General features: G+C 44.3%; 2 protein-coding genes across 2 annotated transcripts; one reads left to right on the top strand and one right to left on the bottom strand.

The window, feature by feature from the left end:
- The first annotated feature begins 2,181 nt into the window (after positions 1 to 2,181).
- On the top strand, positions 2,182 to 5,943 carry LOC112222212 (zona pellucida sperm-binding protein 3-like). Its single transcript, XM_042303867.1, has 9 exons — positions 2,182 to 2,779; positions 2,953 to 3,065; positions 3,214 to 3,314; positions 3,406 to 3,574; positions 5,013 to 5,124; positions 5,232 to 5,320; positions 5,401 to 5,480; positions 5,672 to 5,777; positions 5,882 to 5,943. The coding sequence occupies exons 1-8, from the start codon at positions 2,246 to 2,248 to the stop codon at positions 5,773 to 5,775; spliced, it is 1,302 nt and encodes a 433-aa protein (XP_042159801.1). The 5' UTR covers positions 2,182 to 2,245; the 3' UTR covers positions 5,776 to 5,777; positions 5,882 to 5,943.
- A 6,028-nt stretch (positions 5,944 to 11,971) lies between these two features.
- On the bottom strand, positions 11,972 to 13,518 carry LOC112230249 (inositol 1,4,5-trisphosphate receptor-interacting protein). Its single transcript, XM_042305448.1, has 2 exons — positions 13,280 to 13,518; positions 11,972 to 12,893 (listed from the first exon to the last, which is right to left on the bottom strand). The coding sequence occupies exons 1-2, from the start codon at positions 13,516 to 13,518 to the stop codon at positions 11,972 to 11,974; spliced, it is 1,161 nt and encodes a 386-aa protein (XP_042161382.1).
- Between the last annotated feature and the right edge of the window lie 2,492 nt (positions 13,519 to 16,010).

Here is a 16,010-nt window from a genome sequence, read left to right as displayed (position 1 = left end):
CCAGAGGGATATACTCCAGACACGCAAACAGGCCCTCATCCCCATCATTCGCATGAGGAAGAGACGGCAAAGATATTGCGGAAAGAGAGAGGGGTGCCTTGTGAGGATGGCTAATCTGCCCTTGCCATCCGTAGTACTGGAAAATAAATTGGATGAGCTAAAAGCACGTATATCCTAGCATCTGGACATTTAATAACTGGGATATCTTATGTTTCACCGAGTCGTGGCTGAACGACGGCATGAATAGAAGAGTATCTCATGATAAGCTGTAGACCACACTATCTACCTAGAGAGTTTTCATCTGTATTTTTCATAGCTGTCTATATACCACTACAGATCGATGTTGGCACTAAGACCGCACTCAATGAGCTGTATACCACCATAAGCAAACAGGAAAATGCTCATCCAGAAGTGGCGCTCCTAGTGGCCGGGGACTTTAATGCAGGGAAACTTAAATCCGTTTTACCTCATTTCTATCAACATGTTAAATGTGCAACCAGAGGGAAAAGAACTCTAGACCACTTTTACTCCACACACAGAAACACGTACAAAGCACTCCCTCGCCCCCCATTTGGCAAATCTGACCATCATAATAATCTGTGGTCAGATGAAGCAGATGCTAAGCTACAGGACTGTTTTGCTAGCACAGACTGTGGAATATGTTCCGTGGTTCTTCCGATGGCATTGAGGAGTACACCACATCAGTCACCGGCTTCATCAATAAGTGCATCGATGACTTCGTTCCAACAGTGACTGTACGTACATACACCAACCAGAAGCGATGGATTACAGGCAACAGCCACACTGAGCTAAAGGGTAGAGCTGCCGCTTTCAAGTAGCGGTACTCTAACCTGGAAGTTAAGATTTTATGGTGAAACATCTCGCTCCTTGTTCTCTCTGTGACGCAACATTGTATCTGTCCCATTATGGTGTCTGTGAGAGTATGGGCAGCAACATTGAGGCCATCTCATCTCCATTTTGAAGAAGAAGAAGGGAACGCCTTCTCTGTGAAGTGTGCGATAACTCAATTCAATGTAAACAATGCCATTTTTAAAACTTTGGCAAAGGGTCACATCTACAAAACGTAGTGTACTCTGTTCGTAACTGATCATAGTTTTGGGAACAGAAGACTGTACTGAGATCAGGCTTTTCTTCAATGAGAAAATCAGCCAAATGTCGGCCCAGTTCCATCTCGCTCCATACTTTCCCACTTCCAGCCACTGGGCTTCCTCTCTGACGCAACATTGTATCTGTCCCATTATGGTGTCTGTGAGAGCATGGGCAGCAACATTGAGGCCATCTCATCTCCATTTTGAAGTAGCCCATTTTCTTATTCTACTACTTCTTTGAGTTGGTCAACAAACTGAAAGGGTGCATACTGCCACCTGGAGTGTATTGTTTGAAAAGGTATAAAACCAAGATTGGTGATTTACTGCTACCAACAGTTGGGTCGATCCACAAAATGAGTGCCTTTTGCTTCTCTTTGATATTTTAAGAAAGGTCAAAATTGTGCACCGATATTGCATTTTAAAAGCCTGTTATATTAATTGAAGTGCCCTTAAATATAGACCACATGGATTATTCAATAAACAGATTTTTAATATGAATAATGCCTTGCTAAAGTGCCAAAATGACTAATTTTGACATGTGACTGCACACCCTCTGACTTCTTTGGAAGATTTTAACCCTACTTAATACCAACATTTCTCCAAGAGTCCACCATCATTGTAAAGCCCTAGTTATTTTGTTGCTTTGTTATTTTTCTGCTTTGACAAAATCATTTCTGAAGATTATTAATTTAATGTGATTAATTTGCGTCTGTCCCTAATTTTAAGGTAAACTCTGAACTGAGCTCTTGTTTTCATGTAGTAAAACTATATTTATTTTAAAATATTTATTTCAGAAGAAACATTTAACAACTTATAGTCCAACTATAGTATAAAAGCAGGTGGGCTTAATCTTACTTTCAATTGCCCCTCCCTGTTGAACATAATAAACGTCTATTCCCCGTCAGAAGGCGATTTATATCTGCTTTAAAATGAAACTGTGATCATATAACTTTTGAAAAACTGGGCCTTGGTGACTGCTGATTGGTTGATTCTGCTACTGATTAAAGTCATCACCAGGTGTTGCAATTACTTGGGTGCTGTAGCTAGTATATAAAACACACAAGCAAATGGTGGTTCTCTCATACACCTTTTTACTGCTCTGGATTATTGAGAGAGATTTGGTGGTGAATGGCAAGATGGTGGTGAAATTGATGCTTTTGCTCATGAGTTACTACTCTGCTTATGGTTTGCCAGGTAAGGGCTTCCCTTTAGCTGTTGATGATGGGAATGACACTGAGTTTGTGTGGGACGAGATGTTGAGGTTTGATGACAACTCTGAACCCAAGGTCAGATCTCAAATTGTGGCCACTCCCATGTTGGAGCATTCTCATAAACCAGACTATCTGAAGCTACCAGAATACATCCCTATTCGTGCTTCTGAGGACCAAGCGAATGTCTTCAAGCCTGAAGGGAAGTTCAGGCCGCTGCCACTCTCAGTCAAGCACATCCTGCTGCCCACCGCCTCTCCACCCACCACTCCTCCAGTTCACTCTAAGAAGGTTGAGGTCCTGTGCCACCTCGACAGGATTTATGTGAGAATCAGAAAGGACGCCTTCACCAACCCCGACGCCTGCAAGTACCTCAAACTCCACAAATGCAAAGTCAACCAATCCACCGCGGAACACTACTACATGCTCTACAACATCAAAAGCTGTAGCTTCCATAGAAAGGTTGGCTACCAATGCCATCAGAAATACAATCCCCTGTCACTCAGACATCAAATGTATGCCCTGAGTGATCCAGTCAAATTGCAATGGTCTGAAGGGATTATATTTCCATGGCTGTAATGATTGAGTATGTTCAGATGTATTGGTGGTTTTTAGAGTTGTTTCTCCTATTCCAGTGTACCGCTGACTATATTTCCTACTCCAACGTGCTGAAGTACGAGCCAGAGGCCATAGGCGGTATTGTGAGGGAGTTGCCATTCTCTGTTCACATCGAATGCCGCTACAATCGGTGAACCACCACTTCATCATGATTTCACATTTGGTGGCTACGTTCCAATGTCCACATTAGCATATCCTATACATGGCTCCATACTAGGTAGTATGCTAGTCTGGATACTATTTGAGTGTCTGACTGCACTAATGGCCATTTTCTACAGGATCCACCACTCTTACAAGTTTGGCTTTCATCCTCGTTTGGCGGGAAAAGTCTTCAAGGCCCTTAGATCCAAGGTTGGCGTCACCCTCACATCTTATGATGGTGAGTTGACTTGACAGATGTCACCTAAATCTGAATGCACTTGCAGTATTGTTTTCTATTAAAGAACCTTAACTCTATCCTTTCTCTTCAGAATCATGGAACAAGCTCACTGGAAATACAACCTATATCATTGGACAACCAATGTACTTTGAGGCCAAAGTTCCCACTATTTCTTTGCATCGGCGGGTGTATATTAACAACTGTTATGTGACTGCTAGCCCCAACTCCACTCTCAAATACACTGTGGTCGACAACTATGGGTAAAACTACTTTGTTACAGAACTACAATTTATCTTGGCCTGGTTTTGTTTTGTTCATGGTAGTTAATTTCTTGCTTGTTAATTGGCTAGATTCCACAGCTGGGCAGTTTTACACAGGCAGCCTAATTCTATTTTGTCCACTAATTGCTTGAAAGACCAATCACATCAAGTCTAAACTTATCTGATTGGTCAAATTGACATTTGATGTGGGAGTACAGAGCTTAGCATGTCTCCCAAGGCTAAAGAAATTTTGGTTTGGGAAAATGGATTATTTTCAAGAGTCCGGTAATTGGTTAAGGGAAGAGGATTGGAGGGAAAGAGGTTGGGTTTGAATTTGACTAGCAATAACAGGGAAAGGGGTAGGTCGAGGAAGACTGTCAAGTTGAAAGTGGGCCAGATGCCAGTTTGAGTTATGGAGGTGAAATTGAAGGGGTAAAGGTTTGTGATGCTGGACATGGTTATGATGATGCATTTTGGTCCAGTGGGACTGAGATTTTTGAAGAGGATGGAACCAGGTCTTTTGGCTGATCCAGGGGTGGAAAAGAGGGTGTGCTTTTGAGTCGGTGGACTGGACTTGTTTGTTTAGCTCAGAGGGAGCAGTTAACTAGTATAGTCTTGCTTTGCGCACCATTTGAAGGGAGTGATTTCTGGGGTGGCGAAGTTTGGTGCGACGCAGACCCGCTGGCAACACGGTGTGTCACTGTCAGCCCTTTTGATTTGAGTCAGTCTTTACCTGACAAGATCATGTTAGGATGTATCAGTTATCCTGTTGGAGCTTTTGTGGTGAATCCACTGCTCTGTTTCAGCTGCAACATTTATGGTCATGTCACAATGTGTAGGAGGGAGATTCCAAAATGTGGATGTGTAGAAGGGCATGGGATAGAGGGTTGTGTAGTTTCGTTGGATAAAGTGGTCGACTGTAGGGTGCACATGTTGCTGGGGATCAGAAGTGTCCGGTGGCTAGTCAGAGTAGTGCTGAGGGAGGAAAGTAGAGAATGGGTCAAGGGTGAGCAATTCTGAGGATTCCTGTGACTGGGATGTCTGACAGCACAGAGGGATAGGCCAATGACTGACATGTATGCTTCAGTAAGGTACAGAGGACAAGCACAGCGTGTGTAGCATGGTAGTGTCCTGTCCTCTCAGCCCATTGGCCTGGGGAAGGATCAGATGAGGTTAAAGTAGGGTAATATTCAGTGTATTTTTGGTTCCCATTTTGTATCAGTGTCATGGGCCTATAATTCAGTTGGGGGTGGTAATGCAATATATGGGATGCCAAGTGTTAAACCTCAACCAAGAGAGAAATCAGAACGGTCTGCCTGTGTAAACAGCCCTAGTGTCTTTTGTAACTCAGTCCCTAGTTTACAAGGCGAGCATAAGAACCAGCGAGTGAACCTTGTCCCAAATTGGAGTGTTAAGTACACGACCTTCTCTTCACTAGATGCATGGTGGATGGCAAGAATACTGTCCAGTCAAAGTTCCTGTCACACACAACCAACAATGCTTTGAGGTTCACTGTCGGAGCTTTCATCTTCCAGGGCCTGGACAATCAGGTCTGACTCGTGTGAATCTCCAAACAACTAATCATGATGGTTTGCTTCTTTAATACTATAGGCCTACAGCAATGGACCTTAAAGAATGTACTTTTATTTTCTTCCAGAAACTCCACTTGCACTGTGAAATAACTACAGGGAATGTCACTCCAACTCCAAGTTTCAAATCCTGCAACTATGACACAAAGACTAAAAAGTAGGTTCACCTGAGTGATTGACTTGAGTTCTGAGGGACTCCTTGCTATGAGGGTTAACTAATATTTGTGATTGTCCTAGGTGGGTGGAACTGTGTGGTGAAGCTGCTGTTTGCTCATGCTGTGCCGGCTCTTGCCCTTCTCCATCTCTACAACCCTCCGGTGAGCATATAGGCCCGGTTCATGACCAGTCTTGCCTCATTGTCACCAACCCTTTCATCTGAGCGCATTAGAGAATGGGGAATGGGAAGCCATTTTGAAGACTTAATGTGGGCTTTCATACCACCATTTTACATTATGGTTTGACTGTAATCTGTGGAAAATGCAATACTTATCTAATAACGCTCTCATAGCTCACGCACAAACTGTGACCAGTCATTTTACGACGATGGCCCATGACGACCATGCTAAGAATAAAACATGGCGCATGGAAACCTTCAATGATGGGGCGTACTGAAGGTACTCAGTCCCTCTGCTTAATTCTTAAGAATGTTTAATTCTTATGTTAATATATTATGAGCACAAATTTCTGAAAATAATAGCTTTCTCCCTCATTGTTTTAGCTGCTGTTGGGGGAGTTTGAGCAGTGGACCGTTCTTTTGATAAAATAAACTTTTTAAACTATCATGTGTATTGAGTTCCTTCAAAATGGCTGCAGAGGTACAGGCAGAACTAGGTTTTTTATTTTTATTTCACCTTTATTTAACCAGGTAGGCCAGTTGAGAACAAGTTCTCATTTGCAACTGCGACCTGGCCAAGAAAGCATAGCAGTGTGAGCAGACAACACAGAGTTACACATGGAATTAACAAGTCAATAACACAGTAGAGAAAAAAAAGGGGTGTCTATATACAATGTGGGCAAAAGGCATGAGGAGGTAGGCGAATAATTACAGTTTTGCAGATTAACACTGGAGTGATAAATATCAGATGGTCATGTACAGGTAGAGATTGGTGTGCAAAAGAGCAAGTAAATAAATAAAAACAGTATGGGGATGAGGTAGGTGAAAATGGGTGGGCTATTTACCAATAGACTATGTACAGCAGCAGCGATTGGTTAGCTGCTCAGATAGCTGATGTTTGAAGTTGGTGAGGGAGATAAAAGTCTCCAACTTCAGCGATTTTTGCAATTCGTTCCAGTCACAGGCAGCAGAGTACTGGAACGAAAGGCGGCCAAATGAGGTTTTGGCTTTAGGGATGATCAGTGAGATACACCTGCTGGAGCGCGTGCTACGGATGGGTGTTGCCATCGTGACCAGTGAACTGAGATAAGGCGGAGCTTTACCTAGCATGGACTTGTAGATGACCTGGAGCCAGTGGGTCTGGCGACGAATATGTAACGAGGGCCAGCCGACTAGAGCATACAGGTCGCAGTGGTGGGTGGTATAAGGTGCTTTAGTGACAAAACGGATGGCACTGTGATAGACTGCATCCAGTTTGCTGAGTAGAGTGTTGGAAGCCATTTTGTAGATGACATGGCCGAAGTCGAGGATCGGAAGGATAGTCAGTTTTACTAGGGTAAGCTTGGCGGCGTGAGTGAAGGAGGCTTTGTTGCGGAATAGAAAGCCGACTCTTGATTTGATTTTCGATTGGAGATGTTTGATATGAGTCTGGAAGGAGAGTTTGCAGTCTAGCCAGACACCTAGGTACTTATAGATGTCCACATATTCAAGGTCGGAACCATCCAGGGTGGTGATGCTAGTCGGGCATGCGGGTGCAGGCAGCGATCGGTTGAAAAGCATGCATTTGGTTTTACTAGCGTTTAAGAGCAGTTGGAGGCCACGGAAGGAGTGTTGTATGGCATTGAAGCTTGTTTGGAGGTTAGATAGCACAGTGTCCAATGACGGGCCGAAAGTATATAGAATGGTGTCGTCTGCGTAGAGGTGGATCAGGGAATCGCCCGCAGCAAGAGCAACATCATTGATATATACAGAGAAAAGAGTCGGCCCGAGAATTGAACCCTGTGGCACCCCCATAGAGACTGCCAGAGGACAGGACAGCATGCCCTCCGATTTGACACACTGAACTCTGTCTGCAAAGTAATTGGTGAACCAGGCAAGGCAGTCATCCGAAAAACCGAGGCTACTGAGTCTGCCGATAAGAATATGGTGATTGACAGAGTCGAAAGCCTTGGCAAGGTCAATGAAGACGGCTGCACAGTACTGTCTTTTATCGATGGCGGTTATGATATCGTTTAGTACCTTGAGTGTTGCTGAGGTGCACCCGTGACCGGCTCGGAAACCAGATTGCACAGCGGAGAAGGTACGGTGGGATTCGAGATGGTCAGTGACCTGTTTGTTGACTTGGCTTTCGAAGACCTTAGATAGGCAGGGCAGGATGGATATAGGTCTGTAACAGTTTGGGTCCAGGGTGTCTCCCCTTTGAAGAGGGGGATGACTGTGGCAGCTTTCAATCCTTGGGGATCTCAGACGATATGAAAGAGAGGTTGAACAGGCTGGTAATAGGGGTTGCGACAATGGCGGCGGAAAGTTTCAGAAATAGGGGGTCCAGATTGTCAAGCCCAGCAGATTTGTACGGGTCCAGGTTTTGCAGCTCTTTCAGAACATCTGCTATCTGGATTTGGGTAAAGGAGAACCTGGAGAGGCTTGGGCGAGGAGCTGCCGGGGGCAGAGCTGTTGGCCGAGGTTGGAGTAGCCAGGCGGAAGGCATGGCCAGCCGTTGAGAAATGCTTATTGAAGTTTTCGATAATCATGGATTTATCGGTGGTGACCGTGTTACCTAGCCTCAGTGCAGTGGGCAGCTGGGAGGAGGTGCTCTTGTTCTCCATGGACTTCACAGTGTCCCAGAACTTTTTGGAGTTGGAGCTACAGGATGCAAACTTCTGCCTGAAGAAGCTGGCCTTAGCTTTCCTGACTGACTGCGTGTATTGGTTCCGGACTTCCCTGAACAGTTGCATATCCCGGGGACTATTCGATGCTATTGCAGTCCGCCACAGGATGTTTTTGTGCTGGTCGAGGGCAGTCAGGTCTGGGGTGAACCAAGGACTGTATCTGTTCTTAGTTCTGCATTTTTTGAACGGAGCATGCTTATCTAAAATGGTAAGGAAGTTACTTTTAAAGAATGACCAGGCATCCTCAACTGACGGGATGAGGTCAATGTCCTTCCAGGATACCCGAGCCAGGTCGATTAGAAAGGCCTGCTCACAGAAGTGTTTTAGGGAGCGTTTGACAGTGATGAGGGGTGGTCGTTTGACTGCGGCTCCGTAGCGGATACAGGCAATGAGGCAGTGATCGCTGAGATCCTGGTTGAAGACAGCGGAGGTGTATTTGGAGGGCCAGTTGGTCAGGATGACGTCTATGAGGGTGCCCTTGTTTACAGAGTTAGGGTTGTACCTGGTGGGTTCCTTGATGATTTGTGTGAGATTGAGGGCATCTAGCTTAGATTGTAGGACTGGCGGGGTGTTAAGCATATCCCAGTTTAGGTCACCTAACAGAACAAACTCTGAGGCTAGATGGGGGCGATCAATTCACAAATGGTGTCCAGGGCACAGCTGGGAGCTGAGGGGGTCGGTAGCAGGCGGCAACAGTGAGAGACTTATTTCTGGAGAGAGTAATTTTCAAAATTAGTAGTTCGAACTGTTTGGGTATGGACCTGGAAAGTATGACATTACTTTGCAGGCTATCTCTGCAGTAGACTGCAACTCCTCCCCCTTTAGCAGTTCTATCTTGACGGAAGATGTTATAGTTGGGTATGGAAATCTCTGAATTTTTGGTGGCCTTCCTGAGCCAGGATTCAGACACAGCAAGGACATCAGGGTTAGCAGAGTGTGCTAGAGCAGTGAGTAAAACAAACTTAGGGAGGAGGCTTCTGATGTTGACATGCATGAAACCAAGGCTTTTTCGATCACAGAAGTCAACAAATGAGGGTGCCTGGGGACATGCAGGGCCTGGGTTTACCTCCACATCACCCGCGGAACAGAGAAGGAGTAGTATGAGGGTGCGGCTAAAGGCTATCAAAACTGGTCGCCTAGAGCGTTGGGGACAGAGAATAAGAGGAGCAGGTTTCTGGGCATGGTAGAATATATTCAGGGCATAATGCGCAGACAGGGGTATGGTGGGGTGCGGGTACAGCGGGGGTAAGCCCAGGCACTGGGTGATGATGAGAGAGGTTGTGTCTCTGGACATGCTGGTTGTAATGGGTGAGGTCACCGCATGTGTGGGAGGTGGGACAAAGGAGTTATCAGGGGTATGAAGAGTAGAACTAGGGGCTCCATTGTGAACTAGAACAATGATAACTAACCTGAGCAACAGTATACAAGGCATATTGACATTTGAGAGAGACATACAGCGAGGCATACAGTAATCACAGGTGTTGAATTGGGAAAGCTAGCTTAAACAGTAGGTGAGACAACAGCTAATCAGCTAGCACAACAACAGCAGGTAAAATGGCGTTGACTAGGCAACGGGGCCGACAGATAAAACATAAACAAGCAGAATGGAGTACCGTGATTAATGGACAGTCCAGAGTGCATCAGCTATGTAGCCAAGAGATCAGTGTCCAGGGGGCAGCGGTGGATGGGGCAGGGAAGCTGGACTGGCGAGTGTTATCCAGGTTGAAAAGTTAACAATGACTAAATAGCTTGTAGCTAGTTAGCTGGTTAGCTTCTGGAGGTTCTTGAGTGTGTTCTAAAAATTAAAAATAATAGCGATTCCGTATCACATTGGGTGAGGCAGGTTTCCGGAAAGGTATAAACAGATTAAAAATCAAGAAGAGATAGAAAGTAAATATGGGTCCGGTGAGTGTTTGGGACGCGGCGATTCAGACGGTTAGCAGGCCTAGGCTAACAAGCTAACAGTTCGTAGGCCCGGGCTAGACAAGCTAGCAGTTAGCAGGCCTGTGCTAACAAGCTAACAGTTCGTAGGCCCGGGCTAGACAAGCTAGCAGTTAGCAGGCCTGTGCTAACAAGCTAACAGTTCGTAGGCCCGGGCTAAACAAGGTAGCAGTTAGCGGACCGGGGCTAGACAAGCTAGCAGTTAGCAGGCCGAGTTTAGCAAGCAGGGAGATAGCGAGGGCTAGAGAGTTGGCCTTTAGGGGACGTCGCGATGGGGTGAGTCTGTTTATTCCTCTTCATGCGGTGACATCGATAGACCGGTCGTGGGCCCGGGTAATGTAGCCCAGGAGTATGCTACGGTGGTAGTACAGGTGCGCTGGCCAGGCTAGCTTCACGCTAAGTGGGTGGAAGCGCTAGCCAGGAGTAATCATCCGGGGTTGCGGTTTAGCTAGATAGCTAGTTGTGAAGATCCAGCTGAAATGTTCCGTTTGCGGTGGGAATCCAGGGATGAATCCGGGGATGAAAAATAAATAGGTCCGTTATGCTCTGGTTAGAGTCGCGTTGTTCGAGCTGGCGAGAGCTTTCCGAGCTAAAGGTTAGCTTAGCTGAAGACCGCTAGCATAGCTGGTGGTTAGCCGGCTAGCTTCAGTTGAGGGGTTCCGGTTCCGAAGTAAATATAAATACTTTAGGAAAAATAGCTACATTGGGTGAGGTGGGTTGCAGGAGAGTATTTGGAAGTATTTGGAAGCTTAGGTTTAGCAAAATGTTTTTGAAGAAAAATATGTAAAAAACGAAAAATAGACGATATATACAAGGGACACGACGAGACAGGACGGCTTACTGCTACGCCATCTTGGCTTGAGGTTGAAATATTAAAATTGATTACTTTAAGACATACATTTTGGGGATGTTTTATTTGAAGTAGTTGAATATTGGAATGTGTTTGGAAATGCACTTGGAAATTATTGGTATGTAATTTTAAAATCCCCCAAAATATATATCCAACATGTGAACTTAATTTCATGAGCTGAAATTAAAGAACCCAGGAATGTTCCATACGTACAAAGCTTAGTTCAAGTGTTCACATTTGTTGACATCCATGTTTGATCATTTCTCCTTTGCCAAGCTACTCCATCACCCTGGCAGGTGTGGCAAATCAAGAAGCTGATTAAAATGCATGATCATAACACAGGTGGACCTTGTGATGGGCCCAAAAGGCCACTCTTATATAAGCAGTTGTCACAAGACCACAGATGTCTAAATTGAGGGAGTGTGCAGAATTTTGCTAATTTTACTACCATAAACTGCTGCACATTTTTGAGAACTGGGCATTGTCTAACTGGCCTCACAACTGCAGACCACGAGTAACTATACCAGCCCGGGACCTTAACATCCAGCTTCTTCACCTGTAGGATCATCGGAGACAAGTGTTACAGGACTTAAATTCCTCTGTTTTAATACCCAATTAAAATCAAACACTCTGTCAATAAGGATATGTAAATATGTAGATTATGTTTTTCAATTGACTGATTTCCTTATGAACTGTAACTTAGTAAAATTTGTTCAGTGTCTATACTCCCATGCAGTTGAACCCTGGTCTGTTTGGTATTTGTAAATATTTTCAAATAGGCTATAGGAAATTATTTGAAATGTTTCCAATGTAGTTTTGGGCCACATTTGAAAAATGCTGAAGTATTTCAGGTAACTTTGAAATAAGCAGTTATTTGGGTCCGGGTTGGAACTTCTGATTTTAACATGAAACCACTTAAGCAGGTTTCCTCATGATGCACTTCTCTGCATTTGAATGTCATTATAGATTTGGCATCTCTTTACCGTTAATTGTCCAGTATTAACCTTAAATTGTTCAACACTTTATACCAGTTGAGGTTTTGTCCAGACCATTGCATTCCTTTGGCTTTGGCAAATACTCGTGTATCAGCATGGAAGAGTTCCTGAGCATCTCTTGCGAGTGCTTTACAGTCTTGGTGTAGCTGCCATTTTGTACCCCAAGAGGGCGGAAGAGGTTTACAGGCTCTGCATCACTAAATACAGCAGGGAGTCCAATCTCACTTGGAACCAGAGGCTTTCCAATAAAGCTGTGAAGCAACTTCCTGCCCTGAAGGCTATTTTCTAGGAAGTGCAATGCATCACGTAACCTGCTAGCCAAGTGTTCAGGGTACCAGTCAGAAGGCTCTTTACTCAAAAGCAAGTGAATTAACACTGTTTTGAAGTGATGATCTGTAAGGATACTTCTGCCTGTGAGGCCCGTTTGCTTTTTGTGAAGGAACACTACAATTCCAAGGCAGTGAATGTGGCAGGAGTTTTCAGGCAGGTGATTGGCCAGGTACTTCAGGAAGTGGTCCTCGTAAGTGGTCAATGAGAGCCTCCAGTATGTGTCCAAGGAGTTGTTCGTAGTTGGGGTGGAAGGAGAAATGGTGAAATAAGCTTCAGTGTCTTTGAGTTTCACTACGGGAGCCATATCGAAGGTTATCACCTTCCCTGATCTGAATCGAACCATCAGAGCTCCTGGGGCGTCTATGTTGCGAAATGTCAGCTCAAATTCGTACTTGTGGGATATCTGTCTCTGGAACCATTTGGTAAACTGGGTTTTGGCCAGGTAAGGGGTGTGTTTTGAGCAAAGAGCGCTATCCAATACATCAGTGACTTTTACCACTTTGACTTTCTCATTGTCACAACACAGCAGGCATAGCATATCATCATCTCCTATGGCAGCTGTGCGACACGGGCAGCCATTTTGGTTCACACCACCATCCACCATTTTGACTCTACCAGCAAAACCAGGATTTATTAAGCTCTAGTTTATTTATGGTAATGCACCTTACCACAGGTACATTTCAGACCTGTTTCCTTCCTATCGATTTTGGTTAAAACACAAAGTAGAAACCCATTGTATTTGTTCAGAATATTCAAGCACCTATCATTGATTAAATCCAAACTCCTTTAGAACATTTAACCTGTTGCGACGAGCAATCCCGTATCCGGGATCCTATTTATAGCCTCAAGCTCATTACCATAACGCAACGTCAACTATTCATGAAAATCGCACAGCCCCTCCATTTCAGGTGGCATATCATCAATAGCCTGGTTACACCAGAGTTGAAACTGGAAACTGTATGGCTCTAATGGAGCAATGGGGACTATGATGTCACACACAAGGGAACTGATCCTGCCCTCCACCACAAAGTCTTCAATTACCATGCCAACCTCCACATCACTCATGCTCCTCATGGCTTCTAATAGGTCATTAGCAAACCCCTCCACAAACTCAGTCACCCTCCAGCTCTCATTGGGTGAGACTTTGACACATTTGTCATAAAAACGGTTGAGTGTATCACAGTCCGGTAGCGGAACTTCAGCCGAGAGGTTTTTCAGGACAGAGATGTCTTCCATATCCTCCTGAATTATCTCTCCTGGATTGTGGTTCTTCTGTAAATGTCTTCTGAAGAATGTAATGGAGAAATGAACAAAAGAGATGAGGGAGTATGTGTTCCATAGGTACCAGGTGTAGTCGCTCTCCGAGTCTATGATATTATTGACATGCTCCTACTGCTGGTCATCCTTTGATGATTCGCTGAGAATCGGTGTCTCTTCCTGGTTTGTGTTATATTGTTCTGTGAGATCTTGCTGGTCGTCTGACTTTCTGAGGTTAGGTGGTACTTTTACTTCCTGATGTGTGTTAGACGGCTGGTCTGTGAGATGCTCTTGCTGGTTCCCCTCTGATGATGTACTGAAGATGGGTGGCACCTCCTGCTCTGCTTCCTGGTCTGTTTTTGATTGCAGTTCGCCGACCTGAGATTCTTCCTGACGCTCTGGTGATGTCTGTTGGTCACTATGGCAACTACCACTCTGGACCTCTTGTGGCCAATGTTGATTGACATTCTCCTTGTCCAAGTGGTACAGCTTCTTGTCATTGTGAGATGCCTCTGTGTCCGAAGCAGGCTGCTCTTGGCCGTTTCCTTGTGAAAGGTTTATTGATAGCCTGAGTTCAATGGTAGACTGTTCCTTGTCCTCTGGTGAGAGGTTTTGCTCTGTCTTAGGTACATCTTGGTGTACTTGTGAAAGCTTATGGTCAATGTGAGATCCCTCCTCTTTCTCTTCATCTTTCTGCTCTTTGTTCTCTTGAGAATGTTTCTGTTCGATAAGAGTCTCTTCCAAGCCCTTTTGATAATGGTTTTGGTCGATTTGAAAGACCTGTTGCACTTCAAGTTGTAAGGGTTTTTGGTCGATGGGCCCTTCCTTTTGGGTTACCAGTGGTGACACTTCCTGTTCCAGCTTTGCCCTCTCCCTCAGCAGCCAATCTTCATGCTCCTGCATGCCCATTATGTGATCATCCTGCTCCTGAACCTGTCCTGTTCTGTCCTCTCTGGGGATGGGATACAGTAGACTAACTGCCAGCACAAACACCCGAAGAATGGTATCTTGCATCCTTAACGTTGTCTCTGTGAAGTAGAATAAGACATATGAAAAATGTCAGTTTCTATTCTATGGTATCATGTTGATATATATCTATTTCCCATCCTTCTCATTCAAAACGCACGTGAAGTCCAAATGAGAACGTACAGTATGATAAATTATACCAAACTTTCGATGGCTGCATCAGTGTGCACAATGAAATCAAAGGTGCAGGTAGTTTCTGTGAAATTCTGATTTAGCAGAAATCCATAACGATGTATCCTATCAGTTGAAGAACGACAATGCTAAGCATAAAGAACAGTGAGTGGATGAGAGACCGAAATGGGGACTTCCTTGTTGGCTCAAAAGCATCTAACTTTTGATAAATTCACACAAAACAGCATTATTTCGCAATCAAAATAAAAGTTGCAATAATAACACTGACCTGACTGGAATAAGTAGTCTAGTTGTACATTTAGTTGTACTCGGCAATGGTCGTTATGGATGTACCGTTGTTAAGGGATTTATATTAATAATGACTAAATTATGTATACATTTAAATCAGAACTCTAACTAAACAGAATACTACTATGTTACTGTATGGATGTATGAATCTTATTATAATCATAATACTGAATGTAATGTGTGTAGTTTTCGTAAAGAATTAGAAGGACTTTCTGTTCCTTGTTGGAAATGAATGGAGCTATCGTCATACTGGCTTGAATGCTGTGTTCCTTACAGGACATCCTGTCTCTACCCAGGGATGGGAGAGACTTTGGGCTAGTAGTAGATTGTTTAACAGGTGGCAGACAATGTGGGAAGGCTTGTGAACTATATTACCATTGTATCGGAGAGAAGGAGGAGCAGCATTCAAAACGCTATGATGAAATGAGATGTGTATAAACCAATGTACATTGTATAATATTCAGTACTCTCGAGAATAAACGCTATTGATTGATTTTGAGACTGGTCTCTGTCTATTTTATACAAATAAGTTTCTAGCAAATTCTTAGAAATGGGCAGAGTGTTTTAATTGAATTGGTTGATGAACATATAGGAATGAAATTCCTTTAACAATTTGGTCCTTCGAGAGCCAGATCTAAATATCTGTCCCTGTCATCTGAAGGCAATAAGTCGAGAACCGTGCACGGGCGGGCCGTGGTCCCGTATAACAAAGTCCTGTCCCCTGACATTGGGGCTCTATAACAGGCCGGTGTACACCCCAGACCGACAGGGACTGTGACTAGATCCAACGAACAGTGCTTTTCCCAGTCGGCTACAAGGTCAGTAGCCTATATTCTCGATTCTAGGGGGAATGATTTCAGTTATCTTTGATTTGATGTTCTCAAATGTTTAGAATTGATCAATAATAGGAGCTTTGCTATTCCAAACAGATCCATTGGGTTTTGTATGACCGATATACACTGGCAGGTCCGCGATGACCTGAGGTAAGTTGCGCTACCATAAATAAAACTAAACTTAATCATGAG

This window comes from Oncorhynchus tshawytscha, linkage group LG02 (genome assembly GCF_018296145.1).
Source record: "Oncorhynchus tshawytscha isolate Ot180627B linkage group LG02, Otsh_v2.0, whole genome shotgun sequence".
In the NCBI taxonomy this organism is placed as follows: Eukaryota; Metazoa; Chordata; class Actinopteri; order Salmoniformes; family Salmonidae; genus Oncorhynchus; species Oncorhynchus tshawytscha.
The sequence above is the reverse complement of the archived record's forward strand: the minus strand, read 5'-3'. Positions and strand labels throughout refer to the sequence as shown.